The 27,072-nt window shown below is 41.2% G+C and overlaps 2 protein-coding genes and 1 long non-coding RNA gene across 5 annotated transcripts in view; 1 reads left to right on the top strand and 2 right to left on the bottom strand.

Annotated features, from left to right (window-relative positions):
- LOC146573244 (testis-expressed protein 2-like) overlaps positions 1-24,145 on the bottom strand; it is a 35,746-nt gene extending 11,601 nt beyond the window's left edge. For 2 of the 3 annotated variants that reach the window (XM_085277915.1, XM_085277913.1), the window contains exons 1-7: positions 24,103-24,145; positions 23,551-23,642; positions 4,117-5,641; positions 3,374-3,574; positions 2,869-3,196; positions 2,525-2,763; positions 2,017-2,181 (exon numbers count right to left, since the gene is read on the bottom strand). In XM_085277915.1, coding sequence (XP_085134041.1) covers positions 2,017-2,181; positions 2,525-2,763; positions 2,869-3,196; positions 3,374-3,574; positions 4,117-5,628 — 2,445 coding nt within the window. In that variant the 5' untranslated portion in view covers positions 5,629-5,641; positions 23,551-23,642; positions 24,103-24,145. Of the gene's footprint in view, positions 1-2,016; positions 2,182-2,524; positions 2,764-2,868; positions 3,197-3,373; positions 3,575-4,116; positions 5,642-18,602; positions 19,384-23,550; positions 23,643-24,102 lie in introns of those variants that run through there. The other variant, XM_085277914.1, reaches the window with a different exon arrangement.
- LOC146573245 (uncharacterized) lies at positions 9,414-10,246 on the top strand. The gene is made up of 2 exons (XR_014892940.1): positions 9,414-9,967; positions 10,049-10,246. It is a non-coding gene; the product is annotated as an uncharacterized LOC146573245 (long non-coding RNA).
- Positions 24,146-24,619: 474 nt separating the features above from the next.
- On the bottom strand, positions 24,620-26,278 carry LOC146573246 (myeloid-associated differentiation marker-like). Its single transcript, XM_085277916.1, has one exon. It carries the CDS (start codon positions 25,992-25,994, stop codon positions 25,119-25,121), a length of 876 nt encoding a protein of 291 aa, XP_085134042.1. The 5' UTR covers positions 25,995-26,278; the 3' UTR covers positions 24,620-25,118.
- Positions 26,279-27,072: the final 794 nt, after the last annotated feature.

Genomic DNA, 27,072 nt, shown 5'->3' on the forward strand with positions numbered 1-27,072 from the left:
AGAGAAAAAAAAAAAAGAACTCCTGGGTCACCTGTATGGAGAAAAAAAAAAAAAACAAACAAAAAAAACAAACAGAGGAGACAGCAAACAACAAAGAGCAACATAATAATAGAGAAAACAAAGCACCATCACAATAAACTAGCTAGTCATAGATATCAATATTTACTAAATAATAAACGATATTGTGCAGCACGCAAGATAGACAGCGCACAGTGTGCTTTGAGGCAGCAGCCAAGAAAGCTTTAGTCCGCGTCTGTGAATACCCATGTGTGCATACCTGTGTGGATCAGCATGCTTGCATTCCAAAGGTTTCTCCATGTAATGATCTGCTAGGGAGTGTGGGGGGGCCACAGCCCCGTCCTCCAGGGTGTGAAGTGGGTATGGAGGAGATCAAAACTCCAGACATCCAGAGGCCCCCAGAATACAAGAGACCATGGAAGACCAACAGAGGGGCAGCCGCGCCACTGTTCCAGTAAGAGCTGAGGAGAGTCCCAGATGAGGGCTCGCCCAGCAGCCGCGGAGCAGAAGTCAGGGGGAGTTGCAGTGACGCGCCCGTGAGCTCCGCCGGCCCCCAGCTGCGCCTGAGTGACCGAGCCCCAGGCCGAGAGGCCGGGGGCACCCCACCTCCAAAGGGGCCCGAGCGAGCCCCAGGCCCCAGGCCCCGACAAGCGGCCGCCAAGGAGTGAGCCGGTGTGTACCCGGACGCCCACCCCCAGATACAAAGAACCACCAACACACCGACACCTGAGGGAGTCCGCCACCGGCAGGGGAAGTGGTGGTGGGTGGAGATAGGCCTCCAAACCTTGGAGGGCCTGAGGTGTCCCCAGAGAGGTGGCGTCTGATACCCAACCTGACATATAGACACAGACATACAGGCACACACAGACACAAACATCCATTCCCACCCTCATGCTCTCATATGCACTCACTCCACACTCAACCAACGTGGAGACAGACATAAAGAGACGCTGTACACACAATCACACTCCCCAAGCGTACTCTACAAACCGGGTCTAGGTACCCTTGCCCCTGGAGGGGGGAATTGCACCCAGACCCAGGTGGTGTTACCCTTTTCCCTGCGGTGGGGAGAGGCAGACCACCCCGACTCCGCAGCAGCAGGGAGGCCCCACACCCCAGACCGCAGTCGGACGGCCAACTCCTCCTACTAGCCCTCCCGCTCCAGCAGGCCGCAGAGAATGGGGGTGGGAGAAGACTCCAAACCTCCCTCCACCCGCTCATTGTAGTGTTGATGCATATGTGTTCTAAGGTGCAATTAAAACCCAGGAGGGCATGGAGCTACCTGCCAAGGAGCAGCAGGTAAGCGCATAGTCCCTCCTGCTAGCCCTCAATGACTAAGTGTATTTAAAATTGAGAGGTGGGCAACGACGTCAGGGGTGAGGTATACACCCTGATGGTAATTTGGCCGAGCAGCTTCTTCTACTGCACTAAACTGCATGTGGCGCTGTAGAGGGGGGTCAGGATCGAGACGGCTGGGAGGGGGTCTCCAACTTCTGTTTTGATTTCGACATATTCACACAAGCCAGTTTGCTGCATGGTGCAGCTGCAAGTTGTGGTTAGAGTGAGCGTCTAGTTCACGGAAGACGCTAGCCGGTAAACAACAATTGAACTTTCAAAATATGAGTGGATGGATGTTTGGAGGCGGGGAGGGTTTGAAAAAAAAAATAAAAATACAAAACAAAAACATGACTCGCAAAATATACCGAGGAGGCCTGCCCAATAAAGTCTACATGTGCAAAATGCTGGTTAAGGGATAGAATAAATGATGCAGTGCCTCTTTCTCTCTCCCTCTCCTTGTAAACCCGGTATGGAGCTTCTGCACTGCATCACACACACACACACACACACACACACACACTGACATTTAGAGTTTGTTTGTCTCTTCTCTGTGTGTGGCCAGACACCTGTTATCAACAGGAAGCTGATCATGACTCCTTTTTCTCTTGTATGCCTGTCTCGGTCCTAAAGGGAAAAGGTTATGTGCTTTGTTCCACACACCCGTATTTTGCTGAGCTTCATCTGAATCTTCTTGGAGACCTGTTCAATCCAATAGGGCTCAGTCAGGAAGTCCCAGAAGAGCCGGCCTACAGTGGCATTCACCCAGGCAACCGAATCGTCCTCTTCTCCGTCGGGCTGCACCTGAGCCGATGTGGTGCTCTGAAGCTTAAAGACAGAGCAGATGAGTTACTGTAAACACCACATAAACCTTTTATCCCAAAAGGGATTCCAAAATATCACCCAATCCCCAAACAACACAACATATTGTGCCCCTCTTATTAGGAATACAAATAACTTTATTGATCTCAAAGGGGAATTCCTATGGGTACAATGTTGCAAGGATATGTGCAAATGTAAAATGTATTATTATATGTCACAGAATGATCTTTTTATTGCGTATAGTCACTGTTTAGTCCAACGAGGTTACACCGCAAATGAGACAACACCTCAAAAAGGAAATTAGAGAGAAATGTGTTACGAGTATGAATGTGAAATGAGTATGTGCTACCTTCTTATCAGCTCCAGGGCTGCTCTGTGGACTCTGAAGAACAGGGCTGGCAGCTGTAGGGCTGACTGCAGACTCTTTAGGCATTAAGGAACCCATGTAGACACTGTAGTCCAGCAGAGGCTTGGTTTTGGCACTGCCCACTGTTGTGGAAGAGACTGATGAGTCTTTTGACTTGGTCTGAGATGTCAGGGCTTCATCCAGACTGCTGCGGCTGCTGTTGCGACTGTGACAGCTCAAAGCTGTGGGTCACAGCAAAAGTAACAAAGAGTTGATGAATTCCTGCTATAAGAGCATAACTATATTGTAAGAATAAATGACTTCTGGCCCTTTTAGCCCTTACTCACCCTTCTTAAGTCCTACAACACTGGAACTTTTCTTCAAGCCCACCTTTAGCTTAGAGGCTGACAGAAACCGCTGGAACCACTCCTCCTTATCCCTGCCAGTCCTTCCAAATAGGTAGAGTGTCAGAATGGAAGAAGATGATGATGATGATGATCTCCGCTCTTGGAATGCCCCCGTTCCCTCTCCTCGCTCCCGTGTGCCCTCACTGGCCTCCATTCTTTCACCTTCTGCCTTTGACATGAAGTCATCCTGCCTGCCAAGTTCAATGCAGATAGGGTATTTTTTGTTCCAGACTCGCTTCCTGGCGAGACCCTGAGGCACGAGATACACCTGAAGGAAGAGTTTGGTTAACAAAAAAAGATAATAGCCAAACTGAAAAGTTTAACTTCTTTAAATTTCTTTTGGTAACAATTTCAAAATTTATAAAAGACTTATGATACATTAAAAAAAAAGTTAAGCTGGAAGAATGTATAAATTCTGTTCTAATGTATGCATGTAACTACTTACTTTGCTGTATGTAAGATCATAAATCTTCTGACTGATGTAGTTAACATCAGGTTTTGGTTCATTGTGCGAGGCACGGCGGGCGATGTTGTGGTTGGGTTTAGACAGTCGAATGATGGATCCCTCCAATCGGACAAAGACGGACTGCGTCAGTGTGGCATGATACGTCTCTGGGTCGTAGTTCTGTATCTCATTCATCCAACCCTGCAAAGATATACTGATTTTACGTGGAGTTGATTATGTTTAAGGAATGTGTTGCAAAATAGTTTTACTAGAAAAGCTATTGCTATCCTCACACACTGTATATTCTTTCCAGAATTCAAACAAGAAAAACCTTTTTGGAAGAGCCACAAACACAGAGACAAAATCAATCACTGTACCTGGAAAATGGAGTAAACTCTACACTTATGTAACATATTTCTACAGTGATTGAAAAGGTCACCCAAGTATCTCCATGAACCATGTGTTCTAACCACCAACTGAAAGTACAAAAGGCTTGTTGTATTCAAAGGCTTTTAAATTGATCTGGATATAGTTCTCCTAGGATCCTTCTCTACGTTTATTTGCTGCTTTTTTGCTTTGTTGTTGAGAAGAAAAAAAAAGATTTTAAATCGCACAGCTGTTGTAACTATGTACAAATCTTTCCTGAAGGAAAGAAAATGTGTTGATAAATGTAGATTATGTGATTTGAAGTTTGTCTGAAACAAGCCATGTTGGCTCCTCTCTGTTAAAAGCGTTTCACTGACCTTGTAGATATCTGGTTCCTTAATGTCCAACTTGGTCACATTGAGCAGCTTTCCATGCCGTCTAGGTCCCATGTTGTTCCCTCCAGAACGTTTTGGTCCTGCCAGCCACACAAAACCAATGGCTAAAAGGAATCCCAGCTCAATCCCAAGCAGCACTCCTCCAATATAACTAGGCAGAGGCAATATAAAACACCCATAGAGGAGTAGAGTAAGGATGATGAGAGTATAGTATGGAACACTAGGTAGGGGCTCAATATATTCAGATTCATCCTCGCTGCAGGGTTCAGTACTACCACTTAGTGGCACTTTAGTTAGACTACCGGTTCCAGTATTATCAGTTTTATCAACACTTTCACCTTCTGTGTCTGTAAAAGTCTCAAATTCCTCATTGGACAGAATGCAATAGTCCTCTTCTGCCTGCTTTGCTAGAGCAGACATGTAAAGCAAAGATGATTTGCTGGGACTTTTAGTGGCAAAGGCAGTGCTCAGCGGGGATTCTGCTGAAGCAGAGGCCTGTCTGCTCGGGCTTTCACCCTCCCATTCAGTTCCTTCTTCCTCCTTAATGCAGTAATTATTGTTAGTCTCCATTGGACTATTGATAGAACCAAGACTTGACAGTTCTGTGGCACTGGCAGAAAGTACCTTGGGCCGGTAAATGCTGCTTCCAACTAAGTTGCCACTCTTTTCATCCATGATCTTACTCAACAGCTGAAGCGGTTCAGAAATTGCCTCCGATAGACGACGCTTGGTGTCTTCGATTCGTGCCTCCACTTCTGAGACTTTGAAGAAGCTGCGGTTATCTGGTGATGTCAACGGTGAGGAGGGGGCAGTTTTAGAATCACTAGCTGATGACATGGCAGCAGATGATAACCGGGACTGAGCAAATTGCTTAAAGAGTTGCAGGTTAAGGCGGGATTCTGGAAGACGGTAGGATGCTGACGAAGAGGACAAATCCTGGGATGTGTCTGAAGACAAAGATTTAACGAGAGTCTTCATGAGATGCGTGTGCCTTAGTGATGGTGCGGGAATAGAGGAAACCCCATCACGTGACTCGGCATCAGAGGAGATGGACTTCGCTAGGCTTAGAAAAGGTTTGTCACTGGAGGGAAAGCTCAAAGATTTTGTAGGAGAGGAGTTTGAAGTTGAGGCTGAGGACAGAGTCTGAGTGGTAGAATTGATAGTGTGATGTCTTGAAGGGGAAGAAAGTCTGGATGTTTCAGGAATAACACCAGCTCCAGCTGCAGAGCCTGATGGCACCCCATCAAACATCTCCTCACTTGCTTCTAAGGCTGTCACGATATCTGAGTCATACATGGCAGCTGAGGGAGTGGAGACAGTTGTACAGTATAGCTCTTCTTCCTCCTCCTCTTCCTCCTTCCCAAGGGCTGAGAAGTGGATGGCAATGTTCTCCTTTGACAGAGGCCGCTGGACATGGAGCCTGGGTGTGAAGGCAGGTGGCTGTTTATCCGTGGAGTGAGTACTCTCTCCATGGCCAGGATGCCGGCTGGTCATCTCAATACTCCCACTGAAAAGAAGGTAGAGAGATTTCACTACACTACAGCAGGAACGGTCAGTCCATTAAACAGATAAATCAGCAAAGACTGTCTTGATACAAACGCTCATTAAGTATCAAGCTGTTTTAGCTCTTCTTTCTTTAAGCACAGCTTCTTTAATTTGATTGACACTTAAACTCAAAAACAGAAGGCTTAAAAAGTGGGTGGGTGGAGAATCCATGCTTACAGTCAGAGCTGTCTGCATGAGATGACCATTTTAAAGATATGCAATATGACAATACAAATCTTCAAATCCATGCAAAAGCTATTTAAAAGGACATGCACAAACATAGGGGGTATTATTCCACAGTAGGAAGTCAGTAAGGGAGCACTTCCTTGTCAGTGCATCAGCAAATCCCACTGAGCAGTCTGAACACCAGCACAGATGGGGACTAAGAGCCGGGAGACTATGTGAACAACCAGTCAGTCCTGATCAAGCTTCTTGCGATCAGCATCGGAAGCATAGATATAGAAAATGTGCGTCTATATCTATTACTGTGTGGGTGCTCAAAGAAAAAGGAAAGAAAGAAAAGGTTTTTTACGGCTCAATCAGTTTTGTTATGTCAGACTTAAGAGGCAATCAGGCATCTTAAATTACCACCAAAACACATTTAGGGATTAGAACCCGACGTCTGACGCATTACCTGCTACCACTAACACTTCTTTCAAATACTTAGCAAATGACTCAGCAAAAATCAAGGAGCATCCTTAGAAGTAATCACTGCCAAAGTCTGATAGACTGAAGAAGCTTTTCCAAACAGTATATGTAACATGACTGACATTTTTAATGAAATATTCAATTTTATTAATGCAGCGCCAAATCACAACAACAGTCGCCTCAAGGCACTTTATATTGTAAGGTAGACACTACAATAATACATGCAGAGAAAAACCTAACAATCAAATGATCCCCTATGAGCAAGCACTTAGGCGACAGTGGGAAGGAGAAACTCCCTTTTAACAGGACGAAACCTCCGGCCGAACCAGGCTCAGGGAGGGGCGGGGCCATCTGCTGTGACCGGTTGGGAGAGAGAAGGAAGACAGAATAAAAGGTATGCTGTGGAAGAGAGCCATAACACAGGACTTCAAATTGACCCTATTTGGCTTTTTCTTATTTTCATATGTACCATTGTATTGGTGGTTGCTCATATCAAACAGTTTCAAATACTGAAGTCAGGGTATGTACAAGTAATCCTTTTGGACAAAAGGTTTATGCTTCAGAGTCTTTTCTTCCCTACTTTTAAACCTGCATGATATCCTATCCCTAATATCCCGAATTTGACTTTTGTAGACTTACAGGTTTGGTCTCCACCCATCGACTGTTCTAACCCTCCGTTTGTAAGGGCTAACCAATAAGAAGAAAGCTCGTTTGAAGGCAGAGGAGTCAAAATGGCTAATTTATGAGAGTAAATGAAACAAGGGTCTATAACGAGACTTCATATCTGGATGACCAAATTACCACTACCACCAATTCAGCCCTGAGATCCTCGCAGTTTTGCCTGTACTGGACAGAGAGAGCAGTGAAAATAGACAGGAAAGTGGGGAGAGAAGGGGAAGACACATAGCAAAGGGCAGTGGATCAGACTTGAACCCAAGATGCTGCAATGTGGCATATGGTCAAAAGCTCTCAAAGAAGGTGGAAACTCAGTGGAGGAGGGTCGTGTTCATCAAAGGACAGCTGGTGTTGAAACAGTGTTTTGATATGTAACCGAATAAGAATAAGTGAAACGATATTGGAGCTTACTTTGCTGGATTTTATATAGAATTTCTTTTTTTTTTTCCTAAAATGACCTTCCGAATACATGATCGGAATAAACTGAACAAAAACAAATAAGTATATGCAACTGCAGCATTGTATTGCCTTGCTACCAAATAGCCTACCAAGGGAAATTACCAGTTTAACTGTATTTGTCATGGATCAATTTTCAGGTTTCCATATGTCAGAACTTATGGATTTAGGCCTAGTGTAACATAAAACAAGGTTGTTACAGTAAAAAGAATCCACTGTAGAGATGCTTTTTTTTTTTAATTTTTATTACCAACACACTTCCTTGTTGCTATTCAACACTTTGTATGTGGCTTATGATAAAAGTCAAATGACAACACTGACACACAATTTGCAATTACTAACACTGTAACTAATGATTAAAAGTTGTCAGTCTAACTGCTGGCTCTTTGCTTACATCCTCTGGTAGTCAAAACAGAATTATGGTAATATCCTGTTGACATTTGGCACTGGCGTCCTTGTGCTTTGTCTGGATGACAGAGGTGGAATGAATGTTGGCTCACTCATTTACAGACTCAACTTGACCACTCATTGTCACATGGGTCACGAGTGAGCTTGTTACCCAGTCAGGCAGTCTGCCAGCCACCTCTGCCCCCAGTTAGACAGCCTTCAGTCAGCAGCAACACAATGAGGCCATTTCAGTGGACTGCCAGCTGGACATGAATTTCATTTTACCATACAAGACTCTAAGGACCTGGAAGTTTTTGCCAGCAACACATTAGGATTATTGATAGTGGGTAACTATGTACTTGTTTGGGTCAGATTTGAAAGCTGGTTCTATCTCCTAATCGAGCACTATGGAAATGCAACAAACAAACAGCTCAAAAAAAAAAAAAAAAAAAAAAAAAAAAGTGGGCATGTGCTGTATATTTACATATTTATGATTGGCCTGTCCATCAGAGGCTGTATCTGTACACACAAACCATGGAGATTCCTGTTTGTCTTGCGTCTCCAGAGTTTTTCCTTGAGCCAATGTCCAGACTTGGTGGACAGAGAAGAATGAATAATGCCACTGATGCTGATAAAGCTAATCAGTGAAGCAAGCCAGCCTCATTAACCCTCATGTTTTGCACTCATTAAGGACATGTTCACAGTTCACTTCTTTGTAAAGCAAGCATACACTGGCAAGGAGAAAAGCTCCACAGAGCTATTGCATGCACTGAATGGCTATTCATAGCATTGCTTGTTTAGTTTTGTTAAAATGAACTGGAGAAAAATGACGTCACCTTAGTTCCTGTGCTGTAGCTTCATTCATATAATACCATACAAAAATCTGTACCAATAAAGTAAAATAAACCACGCTAACATGAAAACAGACACAAAAATACATACAATAAAAATAAGATTTGTATCCTTATTTATGTAAAAATGTCACACAGTACTGACTATAATACTGAGAGGCAACTGACTGTAGTTTATAATCCTTGTCATAATCTTAACTATTAGTGTCATTTTTCTTATTTATTTGGATGCTGCAACAAGGAGCTTAATAAAGATAAGCCTACACTCTACAATAGTAAGCATAATTCCTTTAATGCATTATTTAAGATTCATCAGAAACTATTATCACAAATCAGTTAACCATTAAAAAGTGTATAAACAACTACTGTTTTTATACAGTTTTTGTGAAAATGGACAAAAAGATGTGAATAACTGCTGTGTTTATTCTATCATGAACTAACATTAAACTGACTGGTGAACTGAGGGAAATAAAGACACCTGAATAGGTGATGTGTCAGGCAGACCTAAATGATACAGTGTGGACAATAAGATGAAGAAAGTGAAATTATGGTGAATGAATATATTTTATAAGGGAATATAAACAAGCGCAGTTAAAACTCTGAGGGCTGCTATCAGACTACCTGACTTCTGACCACTGAGTTCAATGAAGTTCACAACCAGAACTTTCACAATGTCAAAATAATAAATGTGGGAAGTCCCCAAGTGAAGCAGTAAATGCAGTCACATGATGAAAAAAAAAAAAAAAAAAAATTGGTGCCATAAAATCTTTCTTCTTCTTTTTTGGGGTTAAATGGCATAACTAATTCATCAATGATCCAACATGTGTCATGGCCCGGGTGAGCACGGGGTTTTTCCACTCCGCTGGGTTCTACCTTCAGGCAGAGACTCCAATCAGCTTCCACACCTGGTTCCAATCAAGTCACCTGCATATAAGACCAGCATTCACAACAGACCTCTGCCAGATCTTCTGCTAACCCATGTCAGTGCTAGGCTGCGAACCCCTTGTGAGAACCCTCAACTACTGCTTTTCCCTCACCGTGTTTTTCTTTGTCATAGGACCCACCTGGCAGTCACGTTTCCCGAACTACTCTCATCTCCGCCTGGACGCTGGTTCTGTCATCTGGTTTCTTCTTCTCCACCATCGGACTACACCTGCCTGCCTCCCTGCCAAGTCCCTCACTCCACGCATATTCTGGATCCTCTCTGGACACTCCTCACCCGGAACCCCCTGGACACCCCTTCCTCGCATGACACTTTAAACCTGCAACGCGTAAGCCCTAACCTCCATAGCCTAATCCTGCAGCTGTGATTCACTGGACTGCCACTGACTACTTGTCTCTTCTCATTATAGTGACTGCGTACCTCCATCCAAGCCGCTGCCCCTTTTTTCCATCCGTGAAATCCAGCACCTAGCCATAGCACTCAGTTTCATGTTCACAGTTTGGCCTCACAGTTCACAGTTCATAGCATTTCATAATTCATAGCATTCATAGTCTCCTGTTGTGTAATTTCACTAGACACTTGTAAATAAAGCACTGTGTTCACGCCCGTTTGCCTCCCTCTGTGTCTGCATTTGAGTCCACACCCACAGCCGGGCCCTCTCGGCCGTAACAACATGAGGGCTATAAAAGCGAGAATATGCCTTTCCACATTATTTATACGCCATCATGCTTGAGGAACTTTAGTTCTCTTAATGGGGACAGTTATCATAGTAGCATGACTCAGTGTGTCCAAGCACAGGACCGCCTCCAACATGACCTCACCAAAAACTTCAAATCACGCTTCATCAGCATGTCTGGAACTGCTAATGTGACTGTAAGGAAGTGGAGAAACGCCTCCCTGGTACATGTCATGTGTCACTTACTTCACTTCTTTCTTACAACACATTCACAGTTCGATTTGCTAATTTGTTATACTCACAAGACTGTGGTTTTATCAGCTTTAGAATTTATTTTACAGCTAATAATTTAATACACTAACTTCTGGGTTTCCAGAAAGAAAAAGACTGTCCAACGTAAAGTATTACCCAGGTGAATCCAGAACAAAAGAAGTCATACTTGGCACTCGGGGAACAAAAATTATATTTCAACTGATATATACGTATTATAATCTTGTGAAGTGTGATTATTCCAAATAAAGATCAGCCAAAACAGAAGGAAAGAAAGTATAAAACCTTTTTAATGCCAAACACCCACTGTTTAAAGGTCACAGTGGATACCAACACAGTGGAAAACACTGGCTTATGGGTCTTCAAGTGCCTTAACTCTGTGTGTGTGTGTGTGTCTGTTACCTCGCTTTATGAGTTTATGATCTCAGCTGCTAGTTTTAAGTCTTACTGTGAACACTCTGACGTTACATTATAGTGACTATTAGGATCCACAAGAACAATAAAGCAGGATACGCTTTAGGGCAGTCCTACAAGTGTGCAATGTCTCTTGATCAGCTCTACACTTCTTACAAAACTAAACAATGTTTAATGACATGTACAGAGAGATAGCCACTAAAACATTACAGCACAAAAATAATAAATTAATAAAACTGACTAGTAGAATGTACAAGTATACAGAATTCTGTAGCTTTAGTGTGCTGCACAAAATCTGATTATTGTTCTCACTTCTACACACTGCAGGGTGTTTGTGTTTGTTGCAACGTCACCTTCACCCTATTTTTCCAGTGTGAATAAATAAATATTTAGCAAACAACAAACCATCAAGGAATGACTTGTGCATGAGTGACTAGGTTTTGAATTTTGACCTAAAGTTCCCTTTTTTCATTTTTCAGTCACTTCTTTAATTATGTGCCTGACACCCAAAATACGGTGGAAACACCCGTGACCCTCATGTTTTCTTCCCCCCGATGATCAGTATGATCCGGCACGTGATGGACATCATTTTCTCATACAATGTTTTCCCAAGACATGGTCACCTGTTCACTTTTCTCAAAACCACTAATTTGTAACTGAGTTATAATTAAATGTTCAATTTACATTGATTAAGTAAATTGCCTCTATGGTATATGAGAAAAAAAACAAGACCGAAAATGATTTTTCTGAGCATTTGAGCCTAAAATAATCTTAAATTGGGCTAACAGCATTTCCACTGATTGCAGCTCAGTAACTTCACTACAAGAGTATTTTTGCAAGTCACCGTGCTTGATGCTCTCTGCCAGAACAGCACCACAAGCCAACCCCCTCAGAGAATCTCAAATGTCATGCTCCACTGTTTCAGATAATCAGCAGCATTAAGATGACGCTTGCTAAGGGATGGAGATGAAACTACAACGGCAAAACACACCAGTAGGAGGTATAATGAAATCCCAGAACACTTTCAAGTTGCCAGGGAAGGGATTAGAAGCAGTCCCGCTTTAAATCCAGCTGTTTATTTGCAGAGTTAATAGCTTTCCCAGTGCCGACACTCACGGCTAAGGAAAGTGTCACACCCCATAAACACTAATGTCAACATTGCAGAAACAATAAGTAATGGGTACAGACATCTAATAGCTGCACACAACATTTTATGCCTAATTTTTTGTGGCAGATAATAAAAACTAATGTTGAAGTGGGAGAAATGACTCAACTCATTTCTAGAGAATGGCTCCCTGTACCTCTATAAGCCTTCTCTCACCACAGCAATATGTGAAGGTGTAAGTCTGCTCAATAACTTGCCTTTACGGTTCTGATTCTTGTGCCCTGATTTTGTACATAATTCCACAGACAAAGCAGAAGAGCACACATCAAACAGAGCAGTATGGCACTGATGTGGCTCAAGTTAAAACAAAAGCTTTCGGAATATTGCAGTGTGAGTATAACAATAGAAAACTACTGAGGCACCGTGTCTTCTGCTAAGATCATACCTCATGTTTCTTAGACCAATATGTAGAAAAATCAGTTTAATCTTCATCAGCCTTCAATAAACACAAAATCAGACAGAATCAAATACCAGCCCCAACACATCTGGCATGGTATATAACTCATAGATGGCACTAAAAAAAAAAAAAAAAAAAAAAAATACTGGTCGTAGCAAGTGGTACCCCTAGGCCTCAAGGGCTGGTGTTCTGCAAGTTTTAGATGTGTGCTTGATCCAGCACAGCTGATGTAAATGGCTAAATTACCTCCTCAACATGTCTTGAAGTTCCCCAGAGGCCTGGTAATGAACCAATCATTTGACTCATCATTCGATGCTGACCCAGGGTGATATCTAAAACCTGCAGGACACTGGCCCTTGAGGCCTGGAGTTCCCCATCCCTGACCAAAGGTTTCAATTACAAAATCCTAAGTGACTTCCTTCTTCTTTATCGCATTCAAAAGATTTTATGGAAACTTGACCTCCGACCTTGACGTCTCTGAGATTTGAACTAGTCTGATATTTTTAGCAAACGCAGCTATGGCGTCGATTTGAAAGTCCTAAGTCACTTCATTCTCGAGCTCTCCCATTCACAAACCTTGGTTTTCAGGCTGCCCGCCCACTTGGCAGAGTGTTATCAACACTCCGTGAACCTTTTATGGGTCAGGGGTAAAAAAAAAAAAAAAGCAGAAGCCACACACCAGTTAAAATAGTACAAGTAACAAATACTGAAGGATCATTATAAATTCAAGAGAAAAGAAAAACATGCCAAATTTATAACATTGCATTAGCATATATAAAACAGTAGCCCAGCAAATCCACATTGACATATCAAAAGTTTAAAACTTAAGGCGATGAAAGAAAAAGGCAAAAAGTCTACCTCGCCGCTCTGTCCTGGAAACTCATTAGTGATCAGCGACGTTACAATCCAAAATGTTTCAGTTGAAGAAACCTGTTACATGGTTCAGTGTCACTTTTAGAGTGACTGCTTTAAAAGAGGTTGGGGTCCAATGATCAGCTTGATTGTAATGTATAAGAAATACATTTCTTCATTTTGTATGAATATTTGAGTGATAGGCTGAGATTTTACTCAATTTCTGACACAGAAAAGGACAGCTGCAGAAACCACAGACTGTTCTTATCTGTGACTGTGCGGTCGTGTCAACAAGCTGAAGGTTACATGGGTATCCACACTGGGCTTTAGGTTTAACTTTCAATGACAAAATTGACATAATTCGGACTCTTAAAGGACGCCTAAATATTCACAGAAGCACATACTATCACATTGGTGTGGGAGGATCAGGAGGGCCTGCATTTGAATATAACCTGCATTTGAATATAACCTGCATTTGAATATAACCTGCATTTGTATAGCGCTTTACTTAGTCCCTAAGGACCCCAAAACGCTTTACACTACATTCAGTCATTCACCCATTCACACACACATTCACACACTGGTGATGGCAAGCTACATTGTAGCCACACCTGCCCTGGGGCGCACTGACAGAGGTGAGGCTGCTGGACACTAGTCCAACTTTATTCAGCAAAGCATCTCGAACAGTGGGTGGGTGGGGTTTCTGTGCACGTCTACCTGAGATGCACTAATCAGGGACATGTGCTGTCACTGACATCATACAGATTTGAGAGTAAAAACAAACCAATAAGTCTTTAAAATGGTGCGTTTGGAGCACTCTAAAGCCTGAGCTCTTGGTTTCCACAAACACCTTTTTGTTTCAAAACATTGGCTTGTTTAATATGGGCTTTTACAAAAGTTATTTCTCTAAAATGAGGCCATCTTTGTTTCCAAAGCACAAAAGTGGGGCATGGGAATAACAACACAAATAGCAAAAATCTTTCTCTAAACATCAACATGGAGTCATTCCAAGTGCTGGAGACAAACAATAGCAGCCCAACAAAACAGAAACTGTTCTGAAGAATGTTGAGGAACTGGTGCGACAGGCACGGACTGAAATGTTAGGCACTGGTATCACTGCAGGTACCAGCCCTCTCCGAGCACTCCTCGGCCAGCTAAAGCCACTGAAATCACACAACCAGCATAAAGCAATGAGAAAATACGATTATGCCATTGATATCTGAAGGTCAGTGTGCTCTTTTATCCTGCACAGTCGGGATAAACACAAACTACCAACCGTGATCATATTCTGCTCAGGCCTCACTCGTCACTGCTGTAAAACTGGTGATGAGCGAGGCTCCTTTAAATTCTAATGCTACAGTCGGAAAGGTGAACGAGCCTCACTCATTGGCCCTGATTAAAACCGAGAAATCAGTAGTGTGTGAAATATGACGTCCATAAATTATATCCGATTTCACCCTCTGCTAAACTCCTTCCAGGTGCAAAGTTTCTGATGCCACTTTATCAGAGAGTAAGTGCCATGCTTTGAAAATATATACCATAAACACTATAAAGGTTAGTATGACTGTGGTTGTGATTACTACTCATGCAGTGTGCAATCATAATGCATGATGAAACTGAAGAGGCAAGTTTCTGATCCCCAAATTAAAAGTATATTAACTACAGTTTTAATTTGGTTATTTATATATTCCATCAGACACTTGGGAATTTACATAGCACCTCTAAGTGACCCATTCACACAGAATTTGTGTGCACATTAAGGGCTTTAGTCATTTCACCATTAACCCAACATGCAAATCTGTAGAAACCACACATGTACAGGAAGAACAATGTTTGAAGCCTAAACCTTTTTTTTCCTGAGGCAGTATTGCTAAGCAGTGCACATTTAATGTTAACTTATCCTGCACACCAGCTCCACAGGACGTCAGGTTTAGACTGGCTAATAAAAGGGTCCCATTTAAACAGTTTGTTTTACGATTATATTTTTAAGCAGGTAGAATCAAATGCTCCAAAGGTCTAAGCTTTATAACGACGGTATAATAAAACTTCAGTATATAGCGTCAATATATATCAGTTAAGCTGTGCACACAAGACTGCCAAGCTTTTAATATGTGAGTAACAACCTTTTATAACTACAGAAAGTACAACTAGCTTACATTTTCCCATCTTTCTTTGCAAATATGCAGGCATTTTTATGACAGTTGGCACGCAATAGTTTGGTGTTATGGATCAATAGAGTGAAAGAGCACGAAGACTCATGAAGAGCATGTGACGTTCCGTCTATCGAGACTAGGAAGTTAAAAAAAAGAAAGAAAAAAAAAAGCCTGTTTTCAGCAACAAACAGAGAGAAAGGCAAAGAACAAGGCCAACAGCAGGTTTTCAGAGCACAGTGACCCCGGCGTTACACAACCACATCTACCCAGACAAATCACTATTCTCATGATTCACAAACAAAGCACTTCAAATCCAATTTATACTTGCTCCTATGCATTTCAAACCCTGCCAGTTGTTCCTGCTAAATAATGCACTCCTCACTTAACTGCTTAAGCTCATCAACAAGCCCTCATTATTTTTTGAATGAGCTTCTTGGCAGCAGCGGTGACAAAACGGTAACAGATCCGCCTCTCTGCTCCAGTCACAGAGACTCGTTCAGCTACAGCCCCAACTCCCAGGAGACATGTCACCTTTTATTCTTTCAGAATAAACTAAACAACATTTGTGACCTACAGCACTTTAAGTAGTTTTAAAGCTTTTGCTGCTCTTAACCTTTTTTAGCTACTAAGCAATAGCCCTGAAGCAGCGAGTCACACAGGCAGTTCTTCCTGTAAAAAGCGAGACACTTATTAGAGTAGGAGGATTACCGTTTTATTGCTGAAGAAGAAAACCACATCATGTTTTGTGCAAATGCCATTAAGGCAAAGGACTCTTTTCATAAGGCCCTGACCTAGTGCTTAGTTTCTGAGAAAACTGATTAAGTAATAATGGCATAGGTCTCCTCAGGATTCAGCACAAACTCTTGTCAAATGTCAACATAATATTTTAATAAATTTTGTCAAATTATGACTGAAAAACGGATCATTTCTCAGAGTTTAAGATTATTTTAAAGCTTAAAAAGCATCCCTGAGGAGTCCCCCCCCCATCTGTAAACTGGGACTGTGGGTTTTTCCTGCTTCTGATTCCATCCACCACAACTGTAAAAGGCAGCTAATCTGTCTGCAGTAATTACATTTCATGCTACTCAATGCAGTTCCATAACAATGAGCTTCTGAGGCCCACGTGAGACATCAAACGTTGCTGAGAAGCCACTTCACAAGTATTACAGATTGCACAGCTGCACATTTAATCAATAAAACACTGATGATTTTAAATGATTTCCAACATTTGATGCAATTAATAGAAAATGTAAAATAATGTGATAAAAAAGAAGAACATTTTCCCTCTGAGCAGACACTTTAATTGTTGCCCACTTGCACAGTGAACAGAAATAAAAACTTTAGCAAAAGCCGGGAATGCTGTAATCGTATATTTTTCAGTGCTGTTCAAAGCAATAGGAATTAGGCAAAGCAGGTCCCAGCCAAACTGTGATGACAAAAGACCACATTGTGAAACTGTGAGAGAAGCTCATTGGAGACTGAAATAGCAAATGACTGCTTGAAACTGCAAAGGAGTGGCTTTAATCTTATGAAGCTGTGCTGCTCCTCTGGGCTGACATTAAAACTGTAAATAAATTCACAGATTCTCAGAAATCTCTCTGATTTTTGCTTTCATACAATCTGTTGCCTGCGGCTTTGTGAATTTGCCTCAGTTCCAAGAGAGAAATATTTTTAGAAAAGCTATATTTAAACACCTCCCCGCCCCCTACCTTGCCCGTGTCTCTCTCCTCTGATAACAGAGGTGATTATTATGATGGCAACAGTGAACTGAGTGTTCAGTACTGTGCAAGCAGAGCACAAGTGAGGCAGAGCCTGAAATCACAGATGGCTGATAGTGTGACACATTCTCCTGATGTCCCAGTAATGGCCATTATTCCAGTAAGGGAGCGGCACCTGTTTAAGGCGTCTGCTGGCACCTGCATCAAAGATGACGGAGCTTACAAAAGGTTCCTGGCTTTACTACAGGAAAGAGCTAGTTTATCTTTTTTTTTGTAAAGTATTAGGGCTACGTTAAGAAAAAACTATTATCGATCACTTCAAAAATCAAGTCAAAATTTTGAGATTAAATTTGTAATTCTAATTCATTGTGGTGATGAGTATGTGGATGTTGAACACATGATGCAGAAAGCCGAGTCTGCTCAAAAAACAAACAACAAAAAATAAATAAAAAAAAAAAAAAAAACTTTCACTAACTCGTCAAAACAAGGCATTTTGCAGGGGGTATTGCAAATGTGGCAGTTTGTCTTGAAACAACAACGGTAATCTCCACGCTCCCCATTTCAACCTTTTTTCCCCAGAATAATATTTTGACTTTTCTTTAACTTTGAATCTCAAAGTTTTGACTTTATTCCCAAAATAATCAACTTAATGTTTATGTTAATGTGGCCCTAATACTCTGTCATACAGTATGGTTGCCCTGCCATGGAAACTACTGATCACTCTTATCTACTGAAGTCTCAATGGACTTGTATAAAAATCAACAAATCACACCCCTATCTGGAATTCTTTAAGCTCAACAAAGCCTTGGAAATTGATCTGATAACAGAAAAAAAAAATAAGTTGCCTGTAACAGCACACTCACATGTGACAATGGGCTCGGCTTATTGCCTTTTACATTGTTGTAAAGATTACAAACTATTACAAATCTGGGCCACGGTTCATGGAGAAACACTGGTTTCCTTTAACAGAGGCCTTCACTCACTCATTGTTTAACTGAGCAAGCTGTAAATCACAATGAGAGAGTGTACCCTGTGTAAAACTGCCCCACATAGCCTAAGTACAATAATTTCATGTCAATATTTTGTCATGTTAAGTCCAAATCATCTGTCTTCTTCAAGGCTTTGTAGATACAAATGCCACCAATAAACTTCTTGCCACTTGGCAGCTGTCTTGGAGCACATCGGGGTAGTTATTTTGTGTATGATACATAAATTATTTTTAATTCTGGTGAGGGCCATGACATAAACATGTATGAAGAAAAATCAATCACAAGCCAAACACAGAAAACCAAAACAAAAAATGATAAGGTTTGCTTACCTTTCTGCCAAAAAAACTTTTTTTCTTCCTAAAAGTTTATTTCATTTCATTCAGAGAGTGTCTGCTTCTTTTTTCCTTTTAAATTTTTTTTTTTTTTTTTTTTAATAAAACTAAGTGTGTCTACATCTCAGCTGAAGAAAAATCTGATGTAAGAAAAATAAAAAAACAAATATTCCTGATGATCGAAAAATAGATTTGGTCTGCTGAGAACCTGGAAGACAAGAAAGTGTCTCAAAGCTATGAACAGGTGTCGAGTCACCAGGGTGCAGGTACATATGAGCAGCACATGCTCTTTGTCTCACAGTGAAAAATGAATAAGTCAAACTCTATTAGAGGAGCAACACTAAGGAGGTGATAAAGACACACAGCCACTACCTGTTCTACTGCATTACAACAGCATCAGAACATGTTTGGCTCGGAAAGTAAAACATCCACAACACAAACTAGTTGGTGTGTGTTTTACCAGTCGGTACAGAATTCTGTTTGGGCATACATGTGGAAAAGGCTTCCATTTTGAACGGCTTTCATTCGGCAGTTTTATTTGTGACATGCTTTCTGAGACAGGAAATGAAAACGTGATCCAAATCATTTAGATATGCTGCAGACACACTCAAACCCTAAGCCTCGTTCTGTCGCTCACAGGTGTTACGGCAGCTTTTACTTCTCCTTTGGTTGCCAAAATGACACCTTTCTCTCTGCATCCTTTCAACCACATCCTGTCCTTTAGTTTCAGCACTTTCAGCATGAATTCTTCCTACAGGTGCTGTCTGTGCAGCCGAGGTCTGAGTGGCTTTTAATGTGTTTGCTGACATATGCCAAATCAGGCTTAGGATACAAAGTACCTTACTTCATACCATGTAGGCTTCAAAAACAAACAAAAAACAAAACGCCACAGGTTGTGGCTCTGGATGCTTCTCTCAGGTTTACGTTCGACATGTCTGCTATTCAGGCCACCGTTATTACTTATTCAGTAATTCACTCATCCAAGTGATTTATTGAAGAAGTCACTTGGACGAGTAGCCAGATGTTTCCCCCACAGGAAACGCTACGTTCAGATGAACAGAATAAACTTTTTGAGTTATTAAATTTAGCTAAAATTAAACTAAAACTAAAAGGCAGAGTGAAAAGAAACAAAAAATAGAGTTTAGAGAGATGAAAAGTAACCAAACAATTAATCTGTAGTCACAAAATGAATGAAAATAAAGAAAAAATGTCTTTAGTTTTAATCTTTTACATAAAGCATTAAGAGGCTTTGATGCACATATTTATTGAGAACATAAGCATGAATGACCTAACTGACTGCCTTGACAAAATACTTTATAATACTTACATTCTGAAATTCTTCTTAAATCATACAAGTACATCCCATACCAACTACCAATAAAATAAAAAAGCTTCAATTACATAAAATTTTTCTAATAAAAAAACTAAAATGAAATGAGAAATACCAATTTTGAAAATTAACTGAAATTAATTTAATCAGAAAAAAAACCCCTATATTAATTCTGATTCAGACACGACCATATCCGTTATATATATCCTTACCAGAAACAAATACAATAAAAAACATTTCTGAGAATGACAGCCTACATCAGACCAAACTTTTCGTGTGTTAAAACCAAAATGTTTTACATCTATCTTATTCTTTAGCTACATCTAGAATGGGTTCACTTTCTTATACAGACATATGAACATTATAACATGACCACAAAAATCAACATAAACATTACGACTACAGAGTTAACTGATTTGCATAAATGCCTAAATACCCGACCAGGAAGAGAGACCATAACGTTCACTTTTTTTGCCACCTTGAAACAGGCTTAACTGAAGTCAGCAGGAGTCTGGCTGCATTACTCGAGCTCTTTTAGAACAGCCTCATGCAAATCTTAAAGTCAAATTCCTCTGTGAATTACCGTGAATAACTGGCTCAACAACACAGCTAACTGCTACGCTTTATTTAAGATCTACTATGAGACAATGTGGCAGTTAAGGAACAACCTGCAAAAGAGAACAATGCAAGTTTAAAGAAGTGGAAGCCTAAAGAAGATAGCATTATTGGATTACTTGCATTAAACCTGAAACTGAACATGTGTTTAAAGGAAAAGAAACGTGTTCTGGTGTGCGGGCTTTTACCACAGCCTGTGGGTATTGCTTTGAATAGAATTTCACGAAGCAGCAGCTTTAGTCATCTAAAAATAATGACTACATGACTTGAAGCTTCTTGAGCACCAAAACAATAAGCTCCATGAAGCGGTTTGGATGACAACAAGTGAATTCTTATTCCTTATAACACTATGCAGCACTAGTGTTTCTTTTAGTATGAGCAATGGCTACTTGACAAAAGTAGTATTGTTCAATATAACCTATAGAGACCACTGAGAGGAGCATAGACTTTATACAAAAGATGGAAGTAAGTTTCTTGTCTAAAAAGTGAAGTCAATGCATTTTTGCACTCTTCAGGTTGCATAAAGTAGTTAATTTGAACAGAAGTTTACAGCCTTTTTGTCTACTTTACCATGTGACTGGGAAGTTACTGTGGTATCACTCAGTTTCTGAACCTGAGCCAACTCGCCTTGTCAAAACGCTAAAATCAAGGCAAGAAAATGGTCATATTGAGGCTAACCAAGGAGTGACATAACGATGAGCTACATACGTTTTTATATACAGTGGGGCAAAAAAGTATTTAGTCAGCCACCGATTGTGCAAGTTCCCCCACCTAAAATGATGACAGAGGTCAGTAATTTGCACCAGAGGTACACTTCAACTGTGAGAGACAGAATGTGAAAAAAAAAATCCATGAATCCACATGGTAGGATTTGTAAAGAATTTATTGGTAAATCAGGGTGGAAAATAAGTATTTGGTCAATAACAAAAATACAACTCAATACTTTGTAACATAACCTTTGTTGGCAATAACAGAGGTCAAACGTTTACTATAGGTCTTTACCAGGTTTGCACACACAGTAGCTGGTATTTTGGCCCATTCCTCCATGCAGATCTTCTCGAGAGCAGTGATGTTTTGGGGCTGTCGCCGAGCAACACGGACTTCCAACTCCCGCCACAGATTTTCTATGGGGTTGAGGTCTGGAGACTGGCTAGGCCACTCCAGGACTTTCAAATGCTTCTTACGGAGCCACTCCTTTGTTGCCCGGGCGGTGTGTTTTGGATCATTGTCATGTTGGAAGACCCAGCCTCATTTCATCTTCAAAGTTCTCACTGATGGAAGGAGGTTTTGGCTCAAAATCTCACGATACATGGCCCCATTCATTCTGTCCTTAACACGGATCAGTCGTCCTGTCCCCTTGGCAGAAAAACAGCCCCATAGCATGATGTTTCCACCCCCATGCTTCACAGTAGGTATGGTGTTCTTGGGATGCAACTCAGTATTCTTCTTCCTCCAAACACGACGAGTTGAGTTTATACCAAAAAGTTCTACTTTGGTTTCATCTGACCACATGACATTCTCCCAATCCTCTGCTGTATCATCCATGTGCTCTCTGGCAAACTTCAGACGGGCCTGGACATGCACTGGCTTCAGCAGCGGAACACGTCTGGCACTGCGGGATTTGATTCCCTGCCGTTGTAGTGTGTTACTGATGGTGACCTTTGTTACTTTGGTCCCAGCTCTCTGCAGGTCATTCACCAGCTCCCCCCGTGTGGTTCTGGGATCTTTGCTCACCGTTCTCATGATCATTTTGACCCCACGGGATGAGATCTCGCGTGGAGCCCCAGATCGAGGGAGATTATCAGTGGTCTTGTATGTCTTCCATTTTCTGATGATTGCTCCCACAGTTGATTTTTTCACACCAAGCTGCTTGCCTATTGTAGATTCACTCTTCCCAGTCTGGTGCAGGTCTACAATACTTTTCCTGGTGTACTTCGAAAGCTCTTTGGTCTTGGCCATGGCGGAGTTTGGAGTCTGACTGTTTGAGGCTGTGGACAGGTGTCTTTTATACAGATGATGAGTTCAAACAGGTGCCATTCATACAGGTAACGAGTGGGGGACAGAAAAGCTTCTTACAGAAGACGTTACAGGTCTGTGAGAGCCAGAGATTTTCCTTGTTTGAGGTGACCAAATACTTATTTTCCACCCTAATTTACGAATAAATTCTTTACAAATCCTACCATGTGGATTCATGGATTTTTTTTTTCCCCATTCTGTCTCTCACAGTTGAAGTGTACCTCTGGTGCAAATTACTGACCTCTGTCATCATTTTAGGTGGGGGAACTTGCACAATCAGTGGCTGACTAAATACTTTTTTGCCCCACTGTAGTGTCTATGGTGATGAGTAAACCAGTTAAATGAGAAGAAAAGATGCACTGCAAGTCTAAGAAATTATTTTTAAATATAACCTTAAGTCAGTATGTGCAAAACAAAAATAAATAAATAAATAAATCAAACCAAACAAAATAAAACCCAAGAAAAATGGTAAAACTCAACTTTAACTATCTGCGTTTAAAAGCATTTGCTGAAATGTAAATTTAAAGTCAGAGCTTCAGAAGGGAGCCTTGGGCTCATCTCTTTTATTTGTATGTTTGAATATAAGACTCCATGCTTGTGCAAGGCTTTTAAGGACCACGGTGCTACCAATCATCTGGTTTTGTGACAACATGTTCAGTTTTGTGAATGACAAAGCTGGGAATCCCGGCACTTTAATCCTATGTGGTAAGACAAACACACGTTTCCACTTTATCTTCAGGTCACCAATACCTGAGGCCTGCTTCTAACTCAGAGGTTTTATCTGATCCCTATTCTGTGAATGCCAGCTGTTCTGTAGTACTACTCAGTTCTTCACCACTCAGAGCTATGTTTGTCCTTCCTATCCTCCACACGCACTCTCTCTTAAGCTTTCCTCTTTCCATCTAGACTTTGGCCCCACTGAGGTCATTTGTAGCTCAGGAAACCGATCAATAATCAGTCCAAATTTACTGGCTAAGTGCTTACCTTGTATCCTCAGTGCCATTCAATCCAGCCTGGGACTTGCATCTGCCTAGAGCAGAGTCAAGTATCACATGTCCATGGTGCTCATGGGGCTTCTGAGAAACACAAGAATTAAAGGGCCAAAGATAATTATGGCTGTAAAAAATATAAACACAGAGACCTAAAATATAAAGGGAGTGTGTTCTTCGTAGCTCAGCGTTTAGCTGGTAGCCATTTGTGGATGGAATATAACCATATGGCAAAATATAGGCTTTGACAGTAGGAGTTAGCATGAGGATGATACTGGGAGGTGCTATATGGACTAATATGGGTACTAACGTGGTCATAATATTAATTATGATCTTACACGGACCAGTGAAACACGACAACATTAACTTACACTTATTTTCACTGCCATTAGCCCAAACATGACTTAATATCAAGCCATAAACAATGAGTGGACGGAAAAGAATAGTTTTCCTGTTTAAAACTGAATCCCGAATTTGTTCCCAAGTCTGTTTTTAGACGAGCTTATTTCACCAAACTGGAAAAATGTGTTTCGTAATGATAGCTTACCGTTTGTGGGAGTCTCCATGTTCGCCTGGACACACACGAAAAAAGCAAAACTTCCAAACGGGCTCCAAAGATTCACGCACAGTAATGTGTGTGTATTCAGTTCCACGTACCAACTTATTTCGACCCGTCTTCTACCTCACCCTGTTGACAACGACTAAACTGCACTTAGTTCCTTAAAGAAGAATGGGAAAAAAACGCTGGAGTCACGGGAGGCCAGAGTAATCGAAACCGAGCAGACGGATAACTCCATTGCAATGCGGTTTGGGATAGCCAATCGATGTTTTGACAGAGCTGCTTTGCAGGCCTGAGCTGGTGAGGCAGATGTGTAAGGTAAACAGTGTAAAATGTAAATAAGTCGGGAACACTAGTGTACAGTTTTTTTTTCTGGCTTATCTTGGGGACACAAAATTTACTAAATTAAAATAAACTCCTTTTGTAGATTATCATAAAAGAAAAAGAAAGCAAATCCATCTTTTATTTTGCTTGTGTGCAGGCTAATCAGTTAAAAAGTGTGTGAATAACAGTCACATCTAATTAGTATTTAAGAGCTAAATGCATTAAAGAAGGATGTTATTTACAGCAGTTTTTATCTTCACAAAAAGGCGCAGCTGACACCTGCTGAAAATAAACATTGAGTGTAATGTACAGTTAAAAGTTCCCTCCTGTGATTTAAATAGTGGTACTGCTAATGTCGTGTTGCCATCTAGTGTTAGCAACTGGCAACTGGCCCCATTAAACTGATGGTACTGCAGGTTGTGTTAAGGTATGTAATAAAAAGAAAATAATTAGTCTTTCATGTATCAGTTACATTGGAAACAATTTTATTATTAGTCTGAATGCCTTTGGGTTAATTTTCTTTTTTAGACTCTTTATTCTGAATAACTAATTTACAGTTTGATTTGTTAAGCATCATGAGTAACTGTTTAGGAAGTTAATTATAGTTATCATACATTCAACATGTTATTTTCCCCATATTACACCCTTCAGAACACTTTTCACACAATATATGAGGACCTTCACATACGACCCCTGTCACACAACAGTTTGATGGAGAAAGCGAGATCCACTGTGTAAGCTAATAGTGTAATACTGGATATAACGGTTTCCATAATAACCAGCTGTTGTGTTATGGCGTTTTTGTTTTCATTCAGCTGCAGTATCTTGGTAAAACAAATCACTGTGGCCAACATGTAGAGCAGTACTCCAATTAGGGAGAAGCCAGCCAAAAATCTGTCAAAAGGCAGAAGACATCGCCCAGCAAAGTCACCTACTATAACCACCAGTGTAATTAGAGACATGAGGATGCAGACACCATATGACACACCAGAGACCGATAGCTGCCATGCTACTCCATTAAGGAGTTCATGGACCATCTCCACAACCAGAGGTATGATCATACAGCCCCCCCATAGCTGGATGATCTTGAGGAGACCCGGCATGGTGCTCATGTAGCCTCTTTGCTCGTGCGCTTGGGTGCGGAGCACAATTGACTCTGAGGTGTAGGCCAGGAAGGTGAGACCTGAGGCCACTGCAGCCGCCACAGGACGTGGTAGTTCCCCCTTATGATCCATCACCATCCAAGGGAAAATCACAGATGTACTGAAAGTCATCAGTGCCCCCAACACTGCCACCGTCATAGTTAGGTTCTTCCAGGATACTCGGATAAGACTGTGAAACTGGATGATGCTCAGGATGTGGATGAGCAGGGTAATGGTGAAGAAGAAGCACCAGATGAACATACAGAAGATCCTAAAGGTTCTGTTCCAAGTTGTGTTACTATGTTCCACAGAGGCCACAAGACTGAATGCTGTGCAGGTTGTTAGGACTTCCAATGTGCGCACCAGGAAAAGGGGACTGGTGAAGTCTCTGGCCTCTAGTACAATCACAGGCATTGTCACACCGTGCACTCTGAGCGATCTAGCATCCAGCAGTATATTTAGGCGTCTTGAACAATACCTCAGTCTCAGTTCCTCAAGGTTTATTTTTTTTATATCTTGTAGTTCAAAAGTTCAGCCAGCTTGTATAAATCCACAAATATCCGTTTAATCAAGGTTTTGGAGAATAGTCCAGTAGTGTCCATGGAAGCAGTTAACTCAACAAGATCATAATAATACAAAAAAACCTAATAAATCTTGAAATTATTTCACTGTCTTCCTTCCGTTCTCCAGCACCTAAATATGTGTAAAATGAAACTTCAAAACAGCACCTCTTGGAATATATTTCGAAGCACGGTTGGTGTCAAAATAGACCTCGCCTACTTCCTTTTTGAGGTTGCAGCCGTGCACTTTCAGTCTCAGTGGAGGTAGGTGCAAATGGCCACAATAAAAAGCAAATGCAAACAGAGCAATCTTCCTCCTACCTTCAGTTCTCATGAAGCGTTGTTCCTTTTTTTTCTTCTGAAGTAGCAGTAATAAGATAGAGCGGGGTTTTTTTATTGTTTGAAGATGTATGTCGTGCATTTGTTTTAGGACAATATTCACTGATCTGCGGAGTGCTGCACAGCAAAATCTCCAGTGTTAAATTAACACTAGAGAGTGTCTATATGGGTCCACACCTCTGAGTGTTAAATACAACACTGTTGAGTGTTAAATTAACACTTTTGACAGTGTTATATGTTTAAAAGTAACCTAGTCAGTTTTGAAGATTAACAATGGCTAACACTGAGCAGTGCTGATTTTCTAACACTGGAAAATAACTCAAAATGTTAGAAATATTCCAGTGTTAGAAAATCAGCACTTCTCAGTGTTAGCCATTGTTAATCTTCAAAACTGACTAGGTTACTTTTAAACATATAACACTGTCAAAAGTGTTAATTTAACACTCAACAGTGTTGTATTTAACACTCAGAGGTGTGGACCCATATAGACACTCTCTAGTGTTAATTTAACACTGGAGATTTTGCTGTGTGTAGATCATTTAGAGTTGCTTGGTGGATCTGTTTGTGGGTGTGCCCTGCTGTACTCTCAGGGG

Source organism: Mchenga conophoros, linkage group LG6 (assembly GCF_057382185.1).
Source record: "Mchenga conophoros isolate Kocher_MC1m ecotype Shallow Benthic linkage group LG6, M_conophoros_male_GT1.1, whole genome shotgun sequence".
Lineage (NCBI taxonomy): Eukaryota > Metazoa > Chordata > Actinopteri > Cichliformes > Cichlidae > Mchenga > Mchenga conophoros.

What these genes read in the sequence shown, in the direction of transcription:
- LOC146573246 (XM_085277916.1), bottom strand. Translation starts at nt 25,994, where the DNA reads ATGCCTGTGATTGTACTAGAGGCCAGAGACTTCACCAGTCCCCTTTTC.